The following is a 21,068-nucleotide window of genomic DNA, read 5'->3' on the forward strand; positions in this document are numbered from 1 at the left end:
ATTGTTCTTTATGCAAAAGCAACTAAATTCAATATTTCCTATTAGAAATCATTTATATCGGTACTAAGTGCCACTAGATTACCCAATCACTTGTGAAAAATTAACACCAAGAAATGGATATCACAAGTTTCATTCATTCAAATTTTGTCTTTTCCTTATGTCTAACAAAATCTTACCAAAACATGCAAACAAAATTAACAAATTAATCAAATTTAAATGTAATCTTTATTACATGATTGAGTCCACCGATACATTTTTGATGTGTTTGCATCACAACACAGGAGAGGCAGCGTGAGAAAGAGAAAGGTATGCACAGTCCATTGAATTAATTAATTTCACTGGGACAGCAGAACAAGGCAAATCAGACAAAAGGGTAGCTATGGGTTGTCATAAAAAGTCTCATTTACTATCCCAGCCCAATGGTGTTACAATGAAGATAAGAGCAACTTGTACTTGTAGCCACAGAGCAGAAAGGGAGAACAGTTATCAAATAAAAGCTGTTGTGTCAAGAAGAGCCTTGAAACGTCTGTGTTTGTTAGTCTGCCTCGTTCTTTGAAGCCTCATCAAAGTTCTCAACAAGATCTAAAAAAGACAAAAGCAACAAAGAGGCAAATACATGGTTAAAAGACAGAATAGGTAACAGAAAAGGAAGAAGGGAGAGAACATATACATATATATATATATATATATATATATATATATATATATATATATATACACACATATACATATATATATATTCCAAATCAAATAAAGATTTAGTGTCTACAAAAGGTGATGAAATCGTATTGGTTACACTAAAAACATTTTCTCATTTCTCTTAATACTTATGTTACATTATCCTTTATTATCTCCACAGGGAAATTCATCCTCTGCATTTGGCCCATCCTCTACTAGGAACCTTCCTAGAACTAGCAGCAGTGGGCAGCTGCAGTGGAGCGCCCGGGGACCAACTCTAGTTCGATTGCCAATGCATTGGTCAGGGGCACTGACATGAGTATTAACCCTAACATACATCAGGGATTCCGCTAGCATTTTTTCTGGCCGGCCAATGGAGCCGGCGACATTCCAGAATTCCGGCCTTATAGAATATTTACCGGCCCAGTCAAAATGTAGCCTATTGAAAAAAGATAGATGTAGCCTAATCATTTCTTAAATACATAACATATTATTGTATAATTTTTAGCAAACGAAATCTTAATTTTAAATCATTTTTTGATTTCCAAATCATTTTCTAACTATTCACTGCGGTCTGCGCTTGCGAGTGCAAAGAGAGCGAGCTGCACACCGCTCCTTATTTAATTAATTTGGTTCGGTTTTGCAGACCCATTAAGATTAAACAATAAAACACAAAAAACAAAAGCTATTATCCAATCGTCCAACAAATGTATTTTATTATAGTGAATGAACTCGTCACAAACTTTGTGAACTGAGTTTGTCATATATTCTTTGCATCCAAGAACGTGAAATTAAATAACTTGAAAGATAATCTAAATTAAGAAGTTGCCTACCTGCAACAAGCCAGAGATGAGATGTGCAGTCAGTCAAACTTCATAGCCTATATTTTCTGAAGCGGTCTATATTGACAACGATGACGAGGGACTGCAGCTGGTTGACACGTGGGCATCCAACTCGCTTTCAGAACGGACTTATAGCCTACTTCACAACATGAGAATATTTGCTTTACTTAAACTGAAGGGCAACGGTATGAATATTAGCCTTGTGTTACCTGTAGCCTACATCTGAGAACGAAATCCCTTGTTGCGTGTTGTGAGCTTTGAGATGATGCTCATAAAGTCGTTCAGACAAATAAATGAAAGCTGCCCATTAAATACTCCATGGCAAATCAATTGAGGTTCTAGTAGGTTATTTATGCTGAAATGATGTTGACATTAGTGCCTAAATTAACGGACATAATAATACACTTTACAACCTCTCTGTCGCTGCGAGAATTCTCACAATACGCTTGCGGCAGTTTCTTCATGATCAGCGCTCCACTACATGTGCGCGATTCTTATCAACCCAACTTTTCCTCGCTGTGGCGGCTTCTCATGGCTGGTTGGATCTTGTTCTGGACCATCGTTACATAAAAAGAACTGGCCGAGGGATGGCTGCGTTGACATTTTGGTCGCTTGTGTTGGAGAGACGCACACAAAACGCTGTCGGCCACGGGATGCTGCGCACATGGCAGTTAAAGAGCGTCTGCTGTATCTTTTCTTTTTTTTCCCCCAACCACTCAACATAACAGCGGGGCGAAAATATATAATATTTAAGTCTATATTTAAGTTGTAGCCTATGGCAACATCACTGGTCACACAATATTGGGCTATCTTATATAATGGATTTATTTATTTGGAATTTCCAACCAGCCACCGTGCCATACTTTCTCATGTCTGACTTTTATGTCCGAGTATTAAACCTGAACATTTAGGTCCCATGGGATTAGCCATAAATTATACATTCTAGACTAGTCTGCTTAGCATGTTGGAATAATCATATTGTTAACTTAAATAATTAATGATTTTTTTTTTTAAGGGGAAATGGGTTTTGCTTACCTGGAACCTCATCATCCTCCTCTTCAGCAGCAATGACGGGGGCTTTGATGTCTCCAGCTATGAGGGGGGGGGGAAAAGAGTTGTTTGGCAACAGCACACGCAACCGACTGCATCTCTAGATTCAAGATTCAAGATCTTGAATCTCAACTGATCAAAACAGATCAATAAAGAATGGTCTCTACCTGGCCTAGGCAGGGAGTCTGCTAATCTCCTGAGGCTGGTGAGACTGTCGGCTCCCAGCTGGTTGAGGATTCCTGGGAGCATCTCTGTGATCTGCTTGTTCTCAGCGTGGCCTGTGATGGTGAAGGTGTTGGCAGCCAAGGAGGCCTGAACCTTTGGGTTGTTAAAGTGGATCACTGACCCCTGGTTTGTGAACATGTTCACCTAAAGAAAGGAAAAGGAAAATAGCAGAAAAAGACACAGGAGCTTGACGTCAGAGTCAAAGAAGACAGCGCATTATGCAATACTTGCCATTCACAAGACTCCCTCTACCACATGGTCTACATTAACACATTCACTGCCAGACGTTTTTTTTTTACTGTAGTTAGCTTCTGCCAGAGGGTTTTTTTGAGGATTCTGGCTCATCTTTCAAGACCCGAGGATTATTTTCTGCTAAGATTTTGTGAACACACAATATCTCAAAAGAACTAATAGAATGTGTGCTTTCTCTGTCTAAAAGAGTTAGTTTGTAGAGTTAGTAGTTATGTAAGCATTAGCAGTTGAATACAGCATGGTTTCAGCGTCAGAAAAATTATTCAGAGATAAACGGCTTTTTGTGAAATTCGATAGAACAGTCACTTTAACCATTCATTTTTGGCATCAGTAAGAGTCAGACATCTAAACAATAGTTTTGAACAGTAATTTCCTCCATAACAGCAGGAAACCCCCCTCTGCTTCCAACTCCTCCCTCCGTGTGTGTTCTCCTCCTGCCTCCCTGGCTCTCCAGCGGGCGTGTCACAACGAAGTTGCTGCTGCCTGGCTGCTGCCTGTTTGAGCGGCCGCTGTTTGAGGAAGTCTGGGTGGACTCGCTCGTTTCGTGGAGTTTTGGTTGAGAGCTTTGATGCGATTCTGGTCATATTTATGCTGCGTGTTTCAAAGTGTGCATCCAATCTATTCTTGGAACCCCCCACCGTTGCCACCGCTGTGCATCAGCGCGAAAGTGAAAGCGTTTTCGCCATCAATTTTACAGTATGAGAACGGCTTCGTCGCGCTTTTCCCTCCAGTTTTGGGTCGCCTCTTCCTACTGTGGAGAGACATGTCGACACTCAGTGGGTCGGTAAAATAGATTATACACATTCAATACCTCCAATTCTGGTGTAGGAGACGTAAAAGGGTTAGATCAACGTCCCACCGTCAAAAAAAAAAAAATCGATTCTGAGAACGTGTTAACACATTCACTGCCAACAACGTGTAAACACGTTTTCAGAATCCAGCTGTTGACTGCCAACAACGTGTAAACACGTTTTTGGCATCGATTTTTTTTTTTTAACGGGGGGTTGTGCATCTAACCCTTTTACATATCTTATATAAGTATTGGACGTGTACAACGTGTACAACCCATTCCACCGACCCACTAAGTGGTGACAGTGCTTTCCTGACTAGAGGAAGGCAAGCAAAAAGCAGTGTGACTGAAGCCATTCTCATGAAGGTGGATTGGCGAAGGCGCTTTCATTTCGCGCTGATTGCTGGCGGTGCGGGATTGCAGATTTGCATAGTGGATTGCGGGTGGGACACACTTTGAAACACGCAGCATAAATATGACCAGAATCGCAAAAGCTTCATCAAAGCCCTCAACCAAAACTCCAAGAAGCGAGCGAGTCTAACCAGACTTCCTCAAAGAGCGGCCGCACAGACAGGCTCACACCCGCACAGCAGCAGCAAAGCAAACTGGTGACAAGCGGGGACTGCCCCCTAGTCCGACACCAAATTGGAAACAAATCCCATTCTAAAAGGCTTTTAGAATGGGATTTTCAACCCATTCTTTTTTGTTTCTTTTTCGCTATAATTTAGAGTAATTTAATTTCTATTCAGAAATTTATTTGAGAGGTCGAGAGTATGAGAAAGTGCATTTGCAAAGGTAGGAAAGTGCTTGTGACATGGCGCTGCAGCCAAAAAGAACGCCCACAGGAGGGAGGAGTTGAGCAGAGGGAAGTTTACTGCTGTTATGGAGGAAATTACTGTTCAAAACTATTGTTTAGGTCTTACTGATGCCAAAAATGAATGGTTAAAGTGACATTTCTATCGAATTTCACAAAAAGCCGTTTTTTCTGACGCTAAAACCATGCTGTATTCAACTGCTAATGCTTACATAACTACTAACTCTACAAACTAACTCTTTTAGACAGAGAAAGTACACATTCTATTAGTACTTTTGAGATATTGTATGTTCACAAACTCCAAGCAGAAAATAATCCTCGGCTCTTGTAAAATGAGCCACAATCCTCAAAAAACGGCTTGGCAGAAGCTACCTACAGCAAGAAAAAAACGGCTGGCAGTCAATGTGTTAACACATCCTTGGCAGTCAACAGCTGGATTCTGAAAACGTGTTAACACGTCCTTGGCAGTGAACGTGTTAAGTATGGTCAGTGAGACACCAATCACAAGTTCTATGGGATTTCGTCTGATATTGATTTGATACGAGGTAAATTGGTGCACAGCATGTGGAGAAAAGACAATATGAAGGCCTCCATATTCTATTTTCTTTGAAAACATTTTGGTAGTTGTAACGTTGTCGTAAGCTGCCAGAAAAACAGGCTATTTCGGATTATTTCAAGGTAGAAATCTATGTAGCCAAGACAAAAGAACTAATCGTCTGCACAAAACAACATTTGAAAACAGAATCATTTTCATTTGATGGCCAAAATGCTGGAACTGAAAATGTTTAAATATCTCTGTACAGTTTTAGACGTTCAGGTGAGCTGAGCTTCCATGAAAATATAAGTAGATTTTCACAAAATGCTCATAGTGTCTATCTTCTGAGAAGACTCAGTGGCGCCAGCATTAGTCAACAGATTTCTCTAGTTGAGTGTTTTAAATTCAATTTAATTGTTATTGTCCTACCTGGTACGCAATAAACTTTCCAGGATTGTGTCAATGGCAAGCAAAATAGTTGGTAACCCCCAAGAGCCATTGACTCAACTTTTCACAGAAAGGACGAGGAAGAAAATTCAGCCAGTTTGGGCCTTTGAGCTCTGGGAGGCGCTATAGATTCCCTCTGCCAACTAAAATGTATTTTAGAAGTCCTTCATCCCAAGTGCCATTAGCTTTCTTAACTCTAAAAAGTGACTGACAAGATTCAAACCGGACATTGACATACTGTTTTTTACATGTGTAATGTGACCTTGTCTGTTTGTTTGTTTTAAACTGCCTGTATGCATGTACAGTGTTTCCCCTACCACTCTACAGGCCTGGCGGGCCTGTCAGGCCAACGACGCCCCCGCCAGACCTGATATATATTTTTTCCCCCTGCTCTGTACACCCTTCATCACAGTACATGACAGGTAGAAGCTGCTGTACCTCCTCAATGCCAGAGATGTTGTTGACTCCCAGTTTCTTGAGGGAGAACTGAAGTTTCTTGTCATCTGCTGTAGCTGTTCTGTGCACCACCTTCTTCTTTCTGCGGGCTGACCCCTAAGAACACAACAATGCACTGAAATATGTGAACCTGCAAAATGCAATGACAAAGTCACATTGAGGCCTTACCCTCAGGCTGTTTCTATGTTCGTCTCAAGACTTCACTGTAGTGAGAGCCCTCACACGGACCACGCAATTTCCGTTAGGTAATCTGTGTTGGCATTAAACTCACCTTATTTCGGCACTTTGAAGTCACAGGTAGGGTCGCATGGGGCAAACTAATTATATCGGAAGCCTAGTTGCGGCAAAAAGTGAACGTCTGTGGTCTGTCTAAAATGCATTGCAGAATGTATGTAGAAGACAAAATGATGCCAGTGTGCATGCATCTGGACTAGGGCAACTCGGTGATTCTCGTCAAACTGTCTTAAAAGCACAACCGCTCACGTTTTGCCGCAACTAGGCTTCCGATATAATTAGTTTGCCACATGCGACACTACCCTACCTGTGACTTCAAAGTGCAGAAATAAGGTGAGTTTAATGCCCAACACAGATTACCTAACGGAAATCACATGGTCCGTGTGAGGGCTCTTACTACAGTCAAGTCCTGAGATGAACATAGAAAGAGCCTGAGGGTTAATTGAGGCCCATTTCCTCCATTCATCTGACAGCACACCTCCAGTTCCGACATACCTTGCCGCCTATGCGAACCTGCGCCTGCAGTTTGGCGAGCTTCTCCTGGTTCATTATCGACTCCTTCATCTGACACACAAACAAAACACACAGATACACACAAACCGTCAAATATAACGCTTGTCACAAGACCATGTTTAGTTACAAGAAACAGTAGGCTAACTAGTAAAGAAATCATTTGTATCATTACATGATTCAGGCAACAAATTACTGGAAGAATCCTCACTAGTTCCAACCCCCAAAGTTTCCACAGTAGCTATCTAGCTAGTCACTCGCTACATCTATGGCATAGACACCAATTGAGATTATGATTGTCGCCAAGACAACAAAAAAAATGCACAAGCTATCTGGGCTGTTCTAACACATTTGCAACTGTACTGATCTGCGAGATTCTAAGGAAATCTGCCCACTTCTTTTGGCACAGCTAACGCCCTGAATTTGCAGCTGCCACACGCCTTGAAATAGCTGCAAAGTGCACAGTCGGTGTTCGTCTATTCAACTGAAGTTGTGCAGGATGAACAGCTGAAGTTAGTAACGTTAGCTACCTCGCCCCGATCTCTCCAAAGAAATTTCGGCACGGGTCGTGGGAGGTGGCTGCTAACGTTAATGTATTGTTACCTACAATACCCTGCCTTTCCTGGTAACGTGACGTTATGCCATGACGAGTAGATGTATTGGGAGAATAAGAAATTGTATGCTGTTACAAATTAGAACCATTGATCATCTTTCAGAGGGTAGGAAGCGATGAAACGAATCTGACAACTGCCAGTTAGCAAGCAGGCAAGCTAAACAGCTAATGTTAGGCCTCTACAATTTGGGCTAGCATAGAAGAAGCATGATCCATAGTTTCCTTGTGCGTTGGGCGCATACAGGGCAATAACAAGCAGCTCTTTCTTTACAAAACGTAAATATTATAAGCCAGATAAAGCTTATAAAGTACACAGAGATCAGAACCGACCTGGGAGTGTGTAAACACGCGGACCACACAATCGATGGAAGCTCAGAGAAAGGAGGGAAGAGCGGATGTGACGCACTGAGGAATACTCACATGGGGTGTACATGGGGTGCGTTTTGTTTTGTGTCAAACCTGTCAAAAGAGGCTGAAGTTATTGAAGCAGCTCTAATTTCGTATGAGTGACATTCAGCAACTTAGCAAGTAATTCAGAATTAATCTTCGACATCTAACGTTAATGATAATGTGTGACTGATGATTGATGATGATTGTTATTTTCATTTTGCACCTTTTCAATGAACAATAAAGTTGTACATTCCACAACGGAAGTAGTCAAGTTACAACTTACAATCATGGCGGCCTCCTGTGCACATAGAGGGGCAACGTGATAGCTCATTAAAATGGAGCAACTTTTGGTTTATGTTACTTTAGCAACCAACATCGATCTGATCTAATTTCATCACGCGACAGTGTAAATATCTAAATTCGTATTCCAGGAATTTCTGATTCAAAGGTGAGAATTTTCAGATGGCAGTTCGTATCTAACGCTAGCTAACGCGCTAAGGGTGTAACATGCGCGTCGTTAAGCTAAAATGCTGGCTAACGCTAACGTTAGCTTCTGCTGCACACGTTGGCTGATGTCTGGTGATATGCTTGCTTTTTGATAAACACCTTTTATAAGGATAACTGTAGAGTTCATCCACGTTATTAAACTGTTTGCCGTTGTCAAAGTGAAGAATTCGCACCCTTTCGAAGTAGCTAGCTAAATTGCTAACTACCATAATGAATGCAAAAACCTTTAAAAAAAAGTTAATGTTTTGCCTAACCACAAATCATATCCTGACAGGGAGGAAACATAAATGCAAAGAAATGGCCTCATTCAAACCTACGAAAATCCAAGTCTATCCTAAACTGGGAGAGAAAGTCACACAGGACACATTATACTGGAAAAACTACAAGGTGAGCTTGCTGTACATTCAAAACATGTTAGTACTAAGTTTGATGTTTGGAGTTGCCAGTAATTCCTCTTAATTGTAATTGATTGAAATTCTTAACATTGTGTCCTTGTTGCTTGTTTCACAGGCTCCAGTCCAGATTAAAGAATTTGGAGCGGTCACAAACATAAACTTCTCCCCTGTGGCTCCACATAACTACGCTGTGACAGCATTCACAAGAGTATGTTGGCTTCTCTCAATACAAAATATAGGTTTCCAGCATAGTTCCCAGTGAGTCCTCCTGGATTATACAAGTTTTGGTAGAGTGCATTTTCTTCAAAGGAATGCTTTGTTAATCATATCTTGTGCAAGCCCTCTTTTCAAGGTGGAGTAGTGGTGCGCTCCATAAAACATTCAGAACAACGCAAATCAATCTGCTGAATGGAAAAGTATTGCACTACCGGTAGTTTGTTTTGTTTCCCAAGATTCACCTAAACTGGAGTTAGTACAGTAAACCTAGAATTTTCATACAGTACAGTCTTTTAGGAAAGCGTTGCACTTGAATCTTTCCGTTTGGCTTACCCATGTTCAAATGTGTGACAGGAATGTACAATTTGTGTCTTCAAGTCGTCCGTAGACTCTCAATACCAATCTACCAAGCCAGTATATGATGCAGATGGAAGCAATGAAATGTCAATTTGAGTTCTCATTCTCTACAGATCCACATTTATGGGGCATTCTCCCAGGAGCCAGTGAAGACATTTACACGTTTTAAGGACACTGCGTACTGTGGGAGGTTCCGCTCAGACGGCCAGCTGCTGGTGGCGGGATGCGAGGACTCTGTTGTGCGGCTTTTCGATGTCAGTGGCAAAGTGGCACTCAGGATGTTCAAAGGTCACACAAAGTAGGTGTCCTGGGCGGGCTACTGGCTGATGTTTTAGTAGCAAAGCTCAACAAATTGAATGAATCTTTTCGGGAGTGTGGAAGGTTGTTCGCCGGTAAATGTTAACTCATTGAGTGCCAGCCACTTTTGGAGAACGGACGCTCCCAGTGCCAGAGTTTCAGAGCTTTTTTCAGTGATTTCTCGCGGCCCACAGAATATTGTGTGATATTACTATGTAAACAATGAACACGCAAAAAGAACGATGAGACTCTTTTCTATCATCAGCAAAAACAGGTTTATTGATATCATTTTCCGTTCTTTAGTTATCAGCCGGAGAAGATAGCTTGATTTAACAAAAAAGAGCAGTTTTTTTTCTAGAAGCTGAGATAATGGCTCTTTTGTGAAATTAAACATTTCAAACACATCACTGACTCTGAAGCTAATTTTCTGATGTAGTCACACCTCAAAAATAATTTCCTTCAATAAAACAGTGAAAGCCAGGGAATTTTGTTTGGCAGAATAATATTTTTAGCTGCAACCAGCAGCGCTGGCCCCTGCGTGCGCTGCTGGTTGCAGCTTCTTGCTGCTGGTGGGCATCGGATATTCTGGCTTGCGTTTGTCAACCATGTCCTGCTGCTGCCTGGGTCTGTCTGGGTGTTGTGTGGCTGTGTGCTGCTCTGCGTGCCCCCCCCCCCCGCCCGCCTCGCCTCGCCTCGCCTCGCCTCAACTGCACACTCCTCCTGTATGGGAGGTGGCTCTGTGCTGAGTTTGCTCTGCACTGTGAAGGGTGCGCGACATCTAGCTTTTTCCGCGTGTGTTTGTCACCGGCTCCTATGCTTCCAGTTGAGAATAATAACGTCTCCACGGCTGATCATGCAAATCGGCTGTTGCAGCGGACATGGAGGAGCTCAATTGTGGGAGCAGATTGACTGCTGCAGGCACATCTGACGTTAAAACGCTTCATGCATATCGATGCATACGGATGCGATGCGATTTCCGTTTCCCCAACGACTTATTCTCTGTTTTTCTCTGCCTTTCTGTTAACCTGGAGAGCACTGTCGCCACCTAAGTGTTCTGTAAAATAGGTTATAGACCTCCAATAGCTACAATAGTTGTACAGGAGCTGCGGAAGGCTTTGATCGACGTCCCACCGTCAAAAAACGCATTGGACGTCGAAAGACGTCCGTGGCACTCTACGTCACTATTTAATTGGACGTCGAAAGACGTCCATGGCACTCAATGAGTTAAGGGTCCAAAAATGGCAGAGCAAACAAGAAGGTACAGGAACATCCTTAGATACATCCTTGCATAGGAACTTCCTTGTATGCAAAATTCCTTCCTTGAAGGAAGCCCTGCCCCTGTTTTTCCCCTGCTTTTCTGAAGCCACATTTATCTTTTTCCCAATAGTTTTGTTTGATTGGTTCTTTGTTTTTAATTTCCTATTTTTATATCGTTTCCAACCTTTTGCACAACGTTACAATTTCTTGGTGTTTTTACAGTCAATGCCCCCTGTGGGTGTCTCTATAACACCTCCCCCCTTCACTCACTTTTGACTGGCTAGGTGGGTCTTCTCAAGCTTTTTTGAAGTGTACAGCAGGTTGAGTGATGATTACTTGAGTGATCCATCGACTGAATATTCTGATGATCTCAATAAATCTGACAACCTGTTCCTGCCGACCATCAAGCTGACTGACACACCTGTGGTTATGAGACTGAACTGTTTTGTCTGGTTCTTTCCCATCAGGGCCGTACATGTAACAGACTTCACGTCAGACCGTTACCAGATCCTCACAGGGTCAGATGACTACACCTGTCGACTTTGGGACATCCCCAACTCCACTGAGCTCACCTGCTACCACGAACACACAGATTACATCCGCTGTGGCATCACAAGCAAACTCAACAGAGATCTCTTCATTACTGGTGAGATGGAAGCTAAATAATTTGTATGCTAACTTAAGCTATCTTTACTTCACTAGATTGTTTGTAATAACTACAAAACTCTACTTTCTCTATTTGGTGCAGTAATTTATTTTCCACACATCAGTCAGTGAGCCTCTAGCCGATACTATTTTGTATAAACTTGACTACATGGAATGAATGTTCTCTGAATAGCTTCACACTAATGACAAATTCAAACTTATTGAATCTTGGTAACAGTCAAACAACCACATTTGTGCAATATTTGTATGCATGTCCATAATGACTCTGCATGGTATTTTAGTTGAGGTACTCATTTAAGCAGTGTTGGTCAAATTTAGTTTTGAACTATCTGTACTGTACAATCACATTTGTACCATCTAACGTACTTGGATTGTGTGTTTTTTCCTTCCCCAATTGGCAGCATTGTTGTCTGCATGAGATGCCACAGGCTTTTCACTTAATTGTACTTTTTCTATCGCTAACACAAATGAAACAATGAAAGGAAAATAGAAGTAACCATGTTCTAATATGAAAAAAGTAATGAATAATTGATTACAATAATTGGGAAAATGAACTAATTACTAGCAACTACAAAAAGTACAACTACAAAAAGTAATAGGAGTAATCCCCAACACTGCCTTAAGTTGTTGGATGCAGTGATGATAATGCAGATGAAGGAATGAGTACCGTGTGTGTGTGTGTGTGTGTGTGTGTGTGTGTGTGTGTGTGTGTGTGTGTGTGTATGCGCAGGCTCATATGACCACACACTGAAGCTATTTGATGCCAGAGCTGATAAGAGTGTGATGAGCATGGACCACGGCCACCCAGTGGAGAGTCTGCTGCTGTATCCCTCAGAGGGACTCCTCGTCTCAGCAGGTAGGCACCATTCAAATATCTTATGTTCAGGCAGCACAGTTCACCTTAACAGCTGAGTGAGGATTCCTTCTTAAAAAAAATATATATATATATATAGATCACAGGTGGACTCCTCTTATAGGGATCACCATACGTAAATGATTCAAACTGCATGTGTATAGGAATGATTCTGTACCAAGCTTTTTGATCAATGCGGATTCCACTGTATATAGAAGGGAGTGGAGAGCAGGTTGAGTGATGATTACTTGAGTGATCCATCGACTGAATATTATGATGATCTCAATAATTCTGACAACCTGTTCCTGCCAACCGTCAAGCTGACTGACAAGCATGTGGTTGTCTCCCTGCAGATTAATAAAAAATATGGGGAGGAATCGAAGTCATCATTGTGCATGATTCATGTGAAAAGATTACTCTATATAGAAACTCATTAATATTCCAAATTCTCTTCGGCAACTGAGGACTTTAACAACAGCCCCCGGTATTTTTATTTCTCTTCACTTTTCAGGGGGGCGCTATGTGAAAGTGTGGGATCTGCTGAAAGGTGGCCAGCCTCTGGTGTCGCTGAAGAACCATCACAAAACTGTCACCTGTTTGTGTCTCAGTAGCAACGGACAGAGACTGCTGTCGGCCTCTCTGGACAGGTTTGTGCTTTATATCTACTCTATGTATGTGTGACTGATGGTGGACATAAAGGGGAAAACATAACAAACTGTAGTTATCTCCATAGTGACTGTTAAATATTGTACTTCACAAGCACTTTAATATTAGTCTGATCTAATATCGAGCTTCTGTTTGTCTTTGCAGGCATGTGAAGGTGTACAACACAACCAACTATAAAGTCGTCCACAACTTCGACTACGCTGCCTCCATCCTTAGTCTGGGTTTGGCTGTAAGAAATTAAGTTACCTATCTTTGCATTAAATTATTATCAGTGAACAATAATGAATATTTGTAGACTTGGATCATATTTAAAATGTAAGGAGTAGTAGCGATTAGAGAAACCGTCCCTGTGACTGGAACGGCATAGATTCAATTTCTGCAAGAACCAACAAAAATATCCAATATTTCCAGAGATTTTATGAAAAATAGATGAAACACTACACCCATTTGTCTCGGTGTTGACATAAGACCCATCTTTTTGTCGGTACAAGAGTGTAATGTTTCCAGAACACCATGTGCTACTGGTGAATATCAGCTGACAAGGCATATTTTACTGTCGGCATTCAATACTCATAGTTTCACACATTTCTGTCACCACCGCAATCTATGCTCAATCTTTTATCCCTGTCCCAAATTCGTTAAGAGTTATGCACCATCCTAAAAGTAATAGCTATAGCCCAGGTAATATACCATATAGTGTATGTGTGTGAAGCGAAAATGAACCCTAACTGATGCATTCACACCATACAGAGGGCCAAAATGGTGATGCATTGTGACATTTCCTTTGATTGGTTTGTTACAAATCATAATCACGATTATTTTGACTGATATTAACACATTCACTGCCAGACGTTTTTTTTTTTACTGTAGTTAGCTTCTGCCAGAGGGGTTTTTTGAGGATTCTGGCTCATCTTTCAAGACCCGAGGATTCTTTTCTGCTAAGATTTTGTGAACACACAATATCTCAGAAGAACTAATAGAATGTGTGCTTTCTCTGTCTAAAAGAGTTAGTTTGTAGAGTTAGTAGTTATGTAAGCATTAGCAGTTGAATACAGCATGGTTTCAGCGTCAGAAAAATTATTCAGAGATAAACGGCTTTTTGTGAAATTCGATAGAACAGTCACTTTAACCATTCATTTTTGGCATCAGTAAGACGTCAGACATCTAAACAATAGTTTTGAACAGTAATTTCCTCCATAACAGCAGGAAACCCCCCTCTGCTTCCAACTCCTCCCTCCGTGGGCGTTCTTCTTGGCTGCAGCGGCCGTCACAAGCTTGTCACCAGTCTCACTGCTTTGCTGCTGCTGCTGCCTGTCTGCGCGGCCGCTGTTTGAGGAAGTCTGGATGGACTCGCTCGCTTCTTGGAGTTTTGGTTGAGAGCTTTGATGAAGCTTTTGCGATTCTGGTCATATTTATGCTGCGTGTTTCAAAGTGTGTTCCACCTGTAATCTATTATGCAAATTTGCAATCCCGCATCGCCAGCAATCAGCGCGAAAACGAAAGCGTTTTCCCCCATCCATTTTCATGAGAATGGCTGCTTTTTGCTTGCCTTCCTCTAGTCAGGAGAGCACTGTCGCCACTTAGTGGGTCGGTGGAATGGGTTGTAAACGTTCGGTGGCTCCAATAATTATATAAGAGATGTAAAAGGGTTAGATGCACATCCCACGGTCAAAAAAAAAAAATCATTTTTTTGACGGAGTAATACGTCAGTGGCAGTCAACCGTTGGATTTTTTTTGACGGAGTAATACGTTGTTGGCAGTGAACGTGTTAAGATCGTGATTATTTAAAACGATTACTCATTGCCCACCTGCATCCAGATGTCATGTATTCTGTTTTTCCTGTCCTAGTCTAGACTAAATATTCCTTCAAAAGACCTGAAAAGAAGCCATTACTATAGTCTCATCTACCTGTAATAAAGGCATGCACAAGTTTTTGTGATAGAAAAAACAACTGACTTGACAAAACACAATGGAAAGCTTTTCCAGTCATGCTAATGTCACCTTGGACGTTCGAATCAGCATCAGACCTGCTCGCTGCATTTCAGGGAGATGATGTGAACTACCAAAATCCTGATGAGACTGTAAAACTAACTTTGAGTTTGTCTGTCTTCTCAGCCGGATGATGAGTCCATAGTCGTTGGGATGACCAACAGTGTTTTGAGTGTCAAACACAGGAAAAGCCCAGAGGAGACGAAGGAAATGTCAGGCCAACAGAAGCGGCGACCGGCGTATCGTGTTTTTGTGAAAGGGAAGAACTATGTCCCAAAACAGGCAAGGAACTCTGATTACATTCAGTGCCATTGTGAAGCTGAGGTGAACGGTTTAAGGCTGTTGAGTGATTATTCCCTGAGTGATCCATCGACTGAATGCAACAAAAGATGATCTCAAACTGTCTGACAACAGCCAATGCCTATATATTTAATATGTTTGTTTTTCTTCGTTTGGTTCATTTTGAATGTATTGCTTGTTGTTTCCCTCTTCCATTGTTGTGATATGCATCTTTTTCCAGGATGATTATCTGGTCAGTAAGCCAGTAAAACAGCATTTGGCCAAATATGACAAGCAGCTTAAGAAGTTCAATGTATCCAAGGCTTTGGATACAGCGATGGAGGTATGCATTTCAAATATGGCGCTTTTTGTATCGCTGAATTTAACTATAAGTAGAAGGGCTAGTGACGGTTATGCTGAATGTTGGGAGCTGGAGGGCAACTCGAGTGATGATCCCTTGAGGGATTCTCTTGAGTGGTCCTCATCAACTGATAAACAATTACTTAGGATAGTTAGTAATATCATGCTTTTACCAATATTGTATATACCAATATAGATATTCCTGTTTTGTTTCTAGACGTGGACAAGATTTAGAAAACCAGAGATCCCAGTTGCAGTGATGAAGGAGCTGGATCGCAGAGGAACGTTGAAGAATGCTTTGGCAGGAAGAGATGAACAGACGCTCTCCCAGTTGCTCAACTTCCTCATAGGGTAAGACTGAGAAAACACCTGGTTACCCACTACCCAGCATGCACACCTTTCCAAATGACGACACGATGTCTTATTGGATGTGTGTGTGGCCACATTTTTTCAAATGCTTACTGAAACCATGGTGTGTGTGTCCCCCCTCCCCCCCTTCTGTTCTCCAGCAATTTGGTTGACCCCAGGTTCGCCCCTGTCCTTGTACCAGCGACAGAGTTAATCCTTGACATCTATCAGTCGGTAATGGGACAGTCACCAGTGGTGGACCGCCAGCTGATTCGTCTGCAGGAGCTGCTTGAGCGAGAGATCGACTACCAGCAGGAGCTGCTGGAGGTGCTGGGAATGCTGGACACCATGTTCACCTCCTCCCTGCCCAGGAAAGAGGTGCCGTGTTCTGGCATCAGCAGACCCAACGGCCTGGCTCAGCGAGACACAAGTGCCCCGCTTCAGGCCACCTGAGGTCTCTAATGCCGGGCTCAGACTACACGAGGGCGACACTTCTCCAGTGTCGGGCTCGAATATGACAGTCGGGAACGATGAACGGCCGTCTTTAGCTCTGTATTGTGACATCATCAAAGACCAGCGTCGTGCCGTCTGGGACGCCTCACGACACCTTGATGAAATTGTCTCGCCTAGTTTGACATCTACTACGACGAGTTCCTTTTGACTTCAGCTTGGAGTGCGGCTTCTGGGGCAGAAACACAAGAGCGTTCCTGCCCCGTAACCATAGCAACTCACTCACTGTGCCTGCCTGCATGCAAGAGAGGAGAGGGTGAGCCGCTGAGCAGGATGCAGGGAAAGCAAGAAATATAGGCTACACAATCCATTATATTGTAGGCTACAATATACCAGCTGTTAATAGATTTTGTAGGTTATATTTCTCACTTTTGGCTGCTATTGCAATATAGTCCTCTTTTTGCTCTGTGAGGTTTACAATTGGATAGTTTTTCACTGCGTGAGAAAATTGACTTGAGAGCGTGTCGTTCCCGACTTTCTGCGGGAGAGTTGGCAGTCCTGGTCGGGATCAGACTTGTAGTGCTGCCACTCTCCCGGCCAAGACACATGAATTTATGGCAGTATCATTGCCTAGTCTGACATGACATTTGTGAAAGACAAAAACTATCGTGTAGTCTGATCCTGGCATAAGGGAGGGGAAACCTGCCTTATAGGGGATGAGAGACCCTCTGAAACATCTTATTAGTTGAACATCAGCCCAGCAAATAACAACTGATAGAAACCTTCAAGACAGGAGACTACAGCCATGACCTGGACTTCAACTCAAAGCAGAAACCTTTTGGTACAGGTTTTAAGAGACAGGAAATTAACCTCTGGTACCTGGGGTGTTTTAATGACACATTGGGCAACAGTGTGTTCTTATTACATAGATTTATGTATAAAAAGAATGCATCATATGGATGTGAAGCAAGGCACTGTTTTTACTGGAATTCTTGTAATTACACTTTCCACAGTAAATGTGTCTGTGAGATCAATTAATATCTACTTTGTATTTTGATATTATTAGCATTTTGCAATGTTTGTTTTGTATGGAGATGGTAATAAATCATAATATTGGAACTGGTGAATGATTATACATTTGAAAAAGGAATGGAAAAAACAAATCTCTGTGCACTGATGACCATAGCTTTAGCATACATATCCGAATGCGATGGATTACATGTGGGTTGTGTAGACCACAATCTGGCAACCCAGAGTCTATTAAAATAAAAATAGATCAGGGTTCCCAGATTGTGTGTAGACCATAATATGACACATGAAAAGCTTGCTTATTAGACTTTTGAGTTTCAAGAGAATTCTTTTATTTATTTTTGGCAGCATAATCCAGACTTAACCACACCAGGGGGAAATGACAGTGAATGTATTGACGTTTTGACTGGCTGCCAGATGGGCATGGTAAATATGTTTGTGGAAGGAAAGAATATTAATACTACACTAAATATAATTCTAAAATATAAATATATATTATATTCTTTATTATATTGTAGTATTAAGAAATATAACAATTTCTTTTTTTAAGCATTTAATTTGCTTAGTGCCCCGGCCCCCACTTTGAAAACCACTGGCCATAGTATTTCGCACGTGGCTCTAATCCTCTTCCGTATGTTTCCAACAGAGGGCGCTGTAAGCTCACACAAACAGTGGCCCTCGTGTAGGAATAATTTGGTCAGAGGCACCACCAGGATGGGATAGACTGAAAGCCAAAGGATGCTCGGGTAGTGAAGTGTGCAGTGCGGTGTTGCAGAAGCTCAGACTGTTGTGGGAGAGACCGAAGAGCGTCACCTTCGCTTTCACAGCGTGTATGGATGAACGGAGAGTGAATCCAAGTCAGCTGCTCGTTTGACCAGCTTGAAGCGCACATGCAGGTTTCCTCTGACGGGAGTTTCTGAGTGTCTAAAAAAGGTAAGCTAGGTAACCCTTTTCTTCTACACTAAACACACACACACGTCTTCAACTTATCTTGTAGGCTATAGTTAGTATAACTTTCTATTTGAACTCTGAAAAATGAAATGGGAAAAAATGCCCAAACCTTCGCTCTAATCAGCAGGTAAATCAACAAATTCACAATTCAGAATGAATTCAGTTCAGTTCAAATGGCGCAGAGTGAGAATTTGAGATTCTTGTGAAAAATCACAATAGGGACGTTTGTGTCTGTAGTTAGCTACTCTAGTGAATTTATGATGCCCTAAGACATATTTTTAATCTCCGACCTACGGTATTGCTATAATGACTTGCATTTTTTATGTGTTATAGGCTATTAGCCGTCTAAAATGTATTGTGCCTCGTGGGAACAGATAGCCTCTTTTCCTGACCAGTTTAATATAATGCCTTTGCTCAGTACAATTGTTTGACCCATAACAATCGATTCAAGTGCTAATAAGATAACAGGCTGAGAGCAACATAGTTATCTCTCCCCCTCCCTCCCTCTCTCTCTCTCTCTCTCTCTCTCTCTCTCTCTCTCTCTCTCTCTCTCTCTCTCTCTCTCTCTCCCTCCCTCCCTTATTTTCTCTGAGAAATGGGTATGTTTATGAAGAGCGATGCTGTGCTGTGTCTTGTTTAGGAAGTGGCTGCTGATAAGGAACAGAACAGCAGGGGTCTGTTCACTCAGGACAGAAAAACAATACATTTCTCTCTATAGACCACACACATGCAGGCGGTGACACAGTGATACTGCATCCAACCTGGACACATTTATACACATTATAGCCTTCATCAACACAGGAAGCCACAGCGGATGAGCTGTGTAGCCCAACTTGGTGCTTAGCTGGTTCTGGTACAGTGTCTTCAGAAAAATAACCAACAAAACAAAAAGAAATCACATGGCCCCAGTGGGTGTGTGCTGCTAACTGTCATATTTGTTATTCTCTCACATCTTTAATGTACTGTATCTTTTAATCTTCCTTTGCTTTCAGCTGCTGTGCAGATGGAGTTGAGCAGGAGGAAAGTGCCTCTGTATGTGAGTAGCCTAGCTATGTTCACTTAGTTTGTCGTCTAGTCGTTTGAGACCGTCCTTTACAATTAACCTCAAGAGTTAGATAGCCCTGTGGAAAACCTCTGCGAAACAGGTTTGAAATGTAGTGAGATGCAGATTTTGTCCTCATGAACAATATGAACAGTTCAGTGAGTTACATATTGTCCAATTGTATGTAATACAATTATTATCCAATATATGGATGTAATACATTTAATTTTTGTTTCATAGCAGTTTTTGAAGTGGTTATATAGGACCTGGCTGGTTGTAAGGCAGCCAGGGATGATCGAGTCCCACGGAATTCCTCATTTGTTAGATTCATTAGAGTGGTGGTCCGCTGGTGCTCCTTGTCTGCTGGAGCTCGGGCTCTCTGTCTCTCTCAGTGGTTTGTTTAGCTTCCATTGTCTCAGATATACGTCTGTCAGAACGTAGTCAAGGTCCCACCTTCTTACCCGCTCTTGAACGAGATGGTCTGGTCCTAGAGTATGGCATCATCAGTCGGGGCGTCACATGATGTCTGATGTCACTGATCGCATTGTGATGTCATCGATGCGGTGATGATGCCATCACCGAAATGTCATCCAGGGATACCTCCAGGATCCTGGCTGGATCCGAAGCCCTGGATCAGCCCCTGGTGGCGGCCATTGAATTGGCGTTGACACGAAAGCTTTGTAACAGGTTGTATTTATAAATGAGAGACAGGGTTCGATGAGGGCATTTCCTCTCAACATCATCAAGACAGGAGACTGACAGGAACTTTCATCACTCTTTGAATGAAACGTCTGGTTTAGCTGTTTTATTATTTTAGTATCATATTTGAATGAATCATATTTTCTTAGGGGGGGATGTTATCCATCAGCATAACAGTGACAATAGCAACTTGCCATTTGTGTATGTAACTAGTAAATCAATAACTCTTTCCTTCATTCACAATTTGGGTTTTTTATTAGTATGCTTTAACTTACACAAGATTGAAAAGGAACTCTTTGCTATTTGTTTGATTTGTCGTATCTGTGATGTTACGCCTTTGAATGGACCTAAGAGGCTAAGCTGTAGTCAAATAGGGCAGAATTCTGGTCAAGTACCTTTTTGTTAGTTTCAGCTCAAGATCTAAAAGATGGAAGCAAATATTAATGTGAATTACTGTGAATGACTTTGAAGATCAAAGTGTGAATCCATTGGTCATGTATGCAGCCATTTGAAAGTGAAGCATCCAGCACTATAGGAGTCATGTAAAGAATGAATAGGAGATCAGTTTTTATATTTGACATGTTTGCATTTTATTTTCCTGTTCCACCCAGGTCACATAAAGGTTATCGAACATTTTATGAGGATGCCCCATTTTGCCCATAATAAGAAATGAAACTGCTATACCTCACATACTGTGCTTACTTTCCATAAAGCCCCATCACTTAATGCAGACGCCACTATATTGAGTTTTAAATTCTGTTATGCAGCCGCTGTCTGGCTTTTCCATTCCGTATTTGCTGTGCTTCTGGATCACTGGACCAGCTCAGCAGCATCCACTGAGGTTTGGAGTCAGTCCAGGCACAGGAGAGAC

At 41.9% G+C, this 21,068-nt stretch overlaps 3 protein-coding genes across 3 annotated transcripts in view; 2 read left to right on the top strand and 1 right to left on the bottom strand.

Annotated features, from left to right (window-relative positions):
* Positions 1 to 206: 206 nt before the first annotated feature.
* Positions 207 to 7,848, bottom strand: LOC310783110 (transcription factor BTF3-like). Its single transcript, XM_083643900.1, has 6 exons — positions 7,777 to 7,848; positions 6,819 to 6,887; positions 6,072 to 6,185; positions 2,738 to 2,939; positions 2,556 to 2,612; positions 207 to 582 (listed from the first exon to the last, which is right to left on the bottom strand). Exons 2-6 carry the CDS (start codon positions 6,885 to 6,887, stop codon positions 536 to 538), a joined length of 489 nt encoding a protein of 162 aa, XP_083500026.1. The 5' UTR covers positions 7,777 to 7,848; the 3' UTR covers positions 207 to 535.
* Positions 7,849 to 8,143: 295 nt separating this feature from the next.
* On the top strand, positions 8,144 to 17,562 carry utp15 (UTP15 small subunit processome component). Its single transcript, XM_083644286.1, has 12 exons — positions 8,144 to 8,284; positions 8,618 to 8,730; positions 8,854 to 8,946; positions 9,425 to 9,609; positions 11,333 to 11,511; positions 12,262 to 12,387; positions 12,896 to 13,031; positions 13,195 to 13,279; positions 15,166 to 15,321; positions 15,560 to 15,661; positions 15,896 to 16,029; positions 16,188 to 17,562. The coding sequence occupies exons 2-12, from the start codon at positions 8,641 to 8,643 to the stop codon at positions 16,477 to 16,479; spliced, it is 1,578 nt and encodes a 525-aa protein (XP_083500412.1). The 5' UTR covers positions 8,144 to 8,284; positions 8,618 to 8,640; the 3' UTR covers positions 16,480 to 17,562.
* Positions 17,563 to 19,459: 1,897 nt separating this feature from the next.
* The window catches only part of LOC310784167 (rho guanine nucleotide exchange factor 28-like), a gene marked incomplete at its 5' end in the record, with an annotated part of 44,534 nt that continues 42,925 nt past the window's right edge, over positions 19,460 to 21,068 (top strand). Inside the window, one exon of the mRNA XM_083645160.1 lies at positions 19,460 to 19,492. Coding sequence (XP_083501286.1) covers positions 19,460 to 19,492 — 33 coding nt within the window. The remainder of the gene's footprint in view (positions 19,493 to 21,068) is intronic.

Source organism: Poromitra crassiceps (genome assembly GCF_964638095.1).
Source record: "Poromitra crassiceps genome assembly, chromosome: 10".
NCBI classification, from domain to species: domain Eukaryota; kingdom Metazoa; phylum Chordata; class Actinopteri; order Beryciformes; family Melamphaidae; genus Poromitra; species Poromitra crassiceps.

Coding starts and splice junctions, on each gene's coding strand:
- utp15 (XM_083644286.1), top strand. CDS start 8,641: ATGGCCTCATTCAAACCTACGAAAATCCAAGTCTATCCTAAACTGGGA. Junction 8,731..8,853: donor TATACTGGAAAAACTACAAG/GTGAGCTTGCTG, acceptor CTTGTTTCACAG/GCTCCAGTCCAGATTAAAGA. Junction 16,030..16,187: donor TTGCTCAACTTCCTCATAGG/GTAAGACTGAGA, acceptor TCTGTTCTCCAG/CAATTTGGTTGACCCCAGGT.
- LOC310783110 (XM_083643900.1), bottom strand. CDS start 6,887: ATGAAGGAGTCGATAATGAACCAGGAGAAGCTCGCCAAACTGCAGGCG. Junction 6,186..6,818: donor AGGTTCGCATAGGCGGCAAG/GTATGTCGGAAC, acceptor TTGTGTTCTTAG/GGGTCAGCCCGCAGAAAGAA. Junction 2,940..6,071: donor ACATCTCTGGCATTGAGGAG/GTACAGCAGCTT, acceptor TCCTTTCTTTAG/GTGAACATGTTCACAAACCA.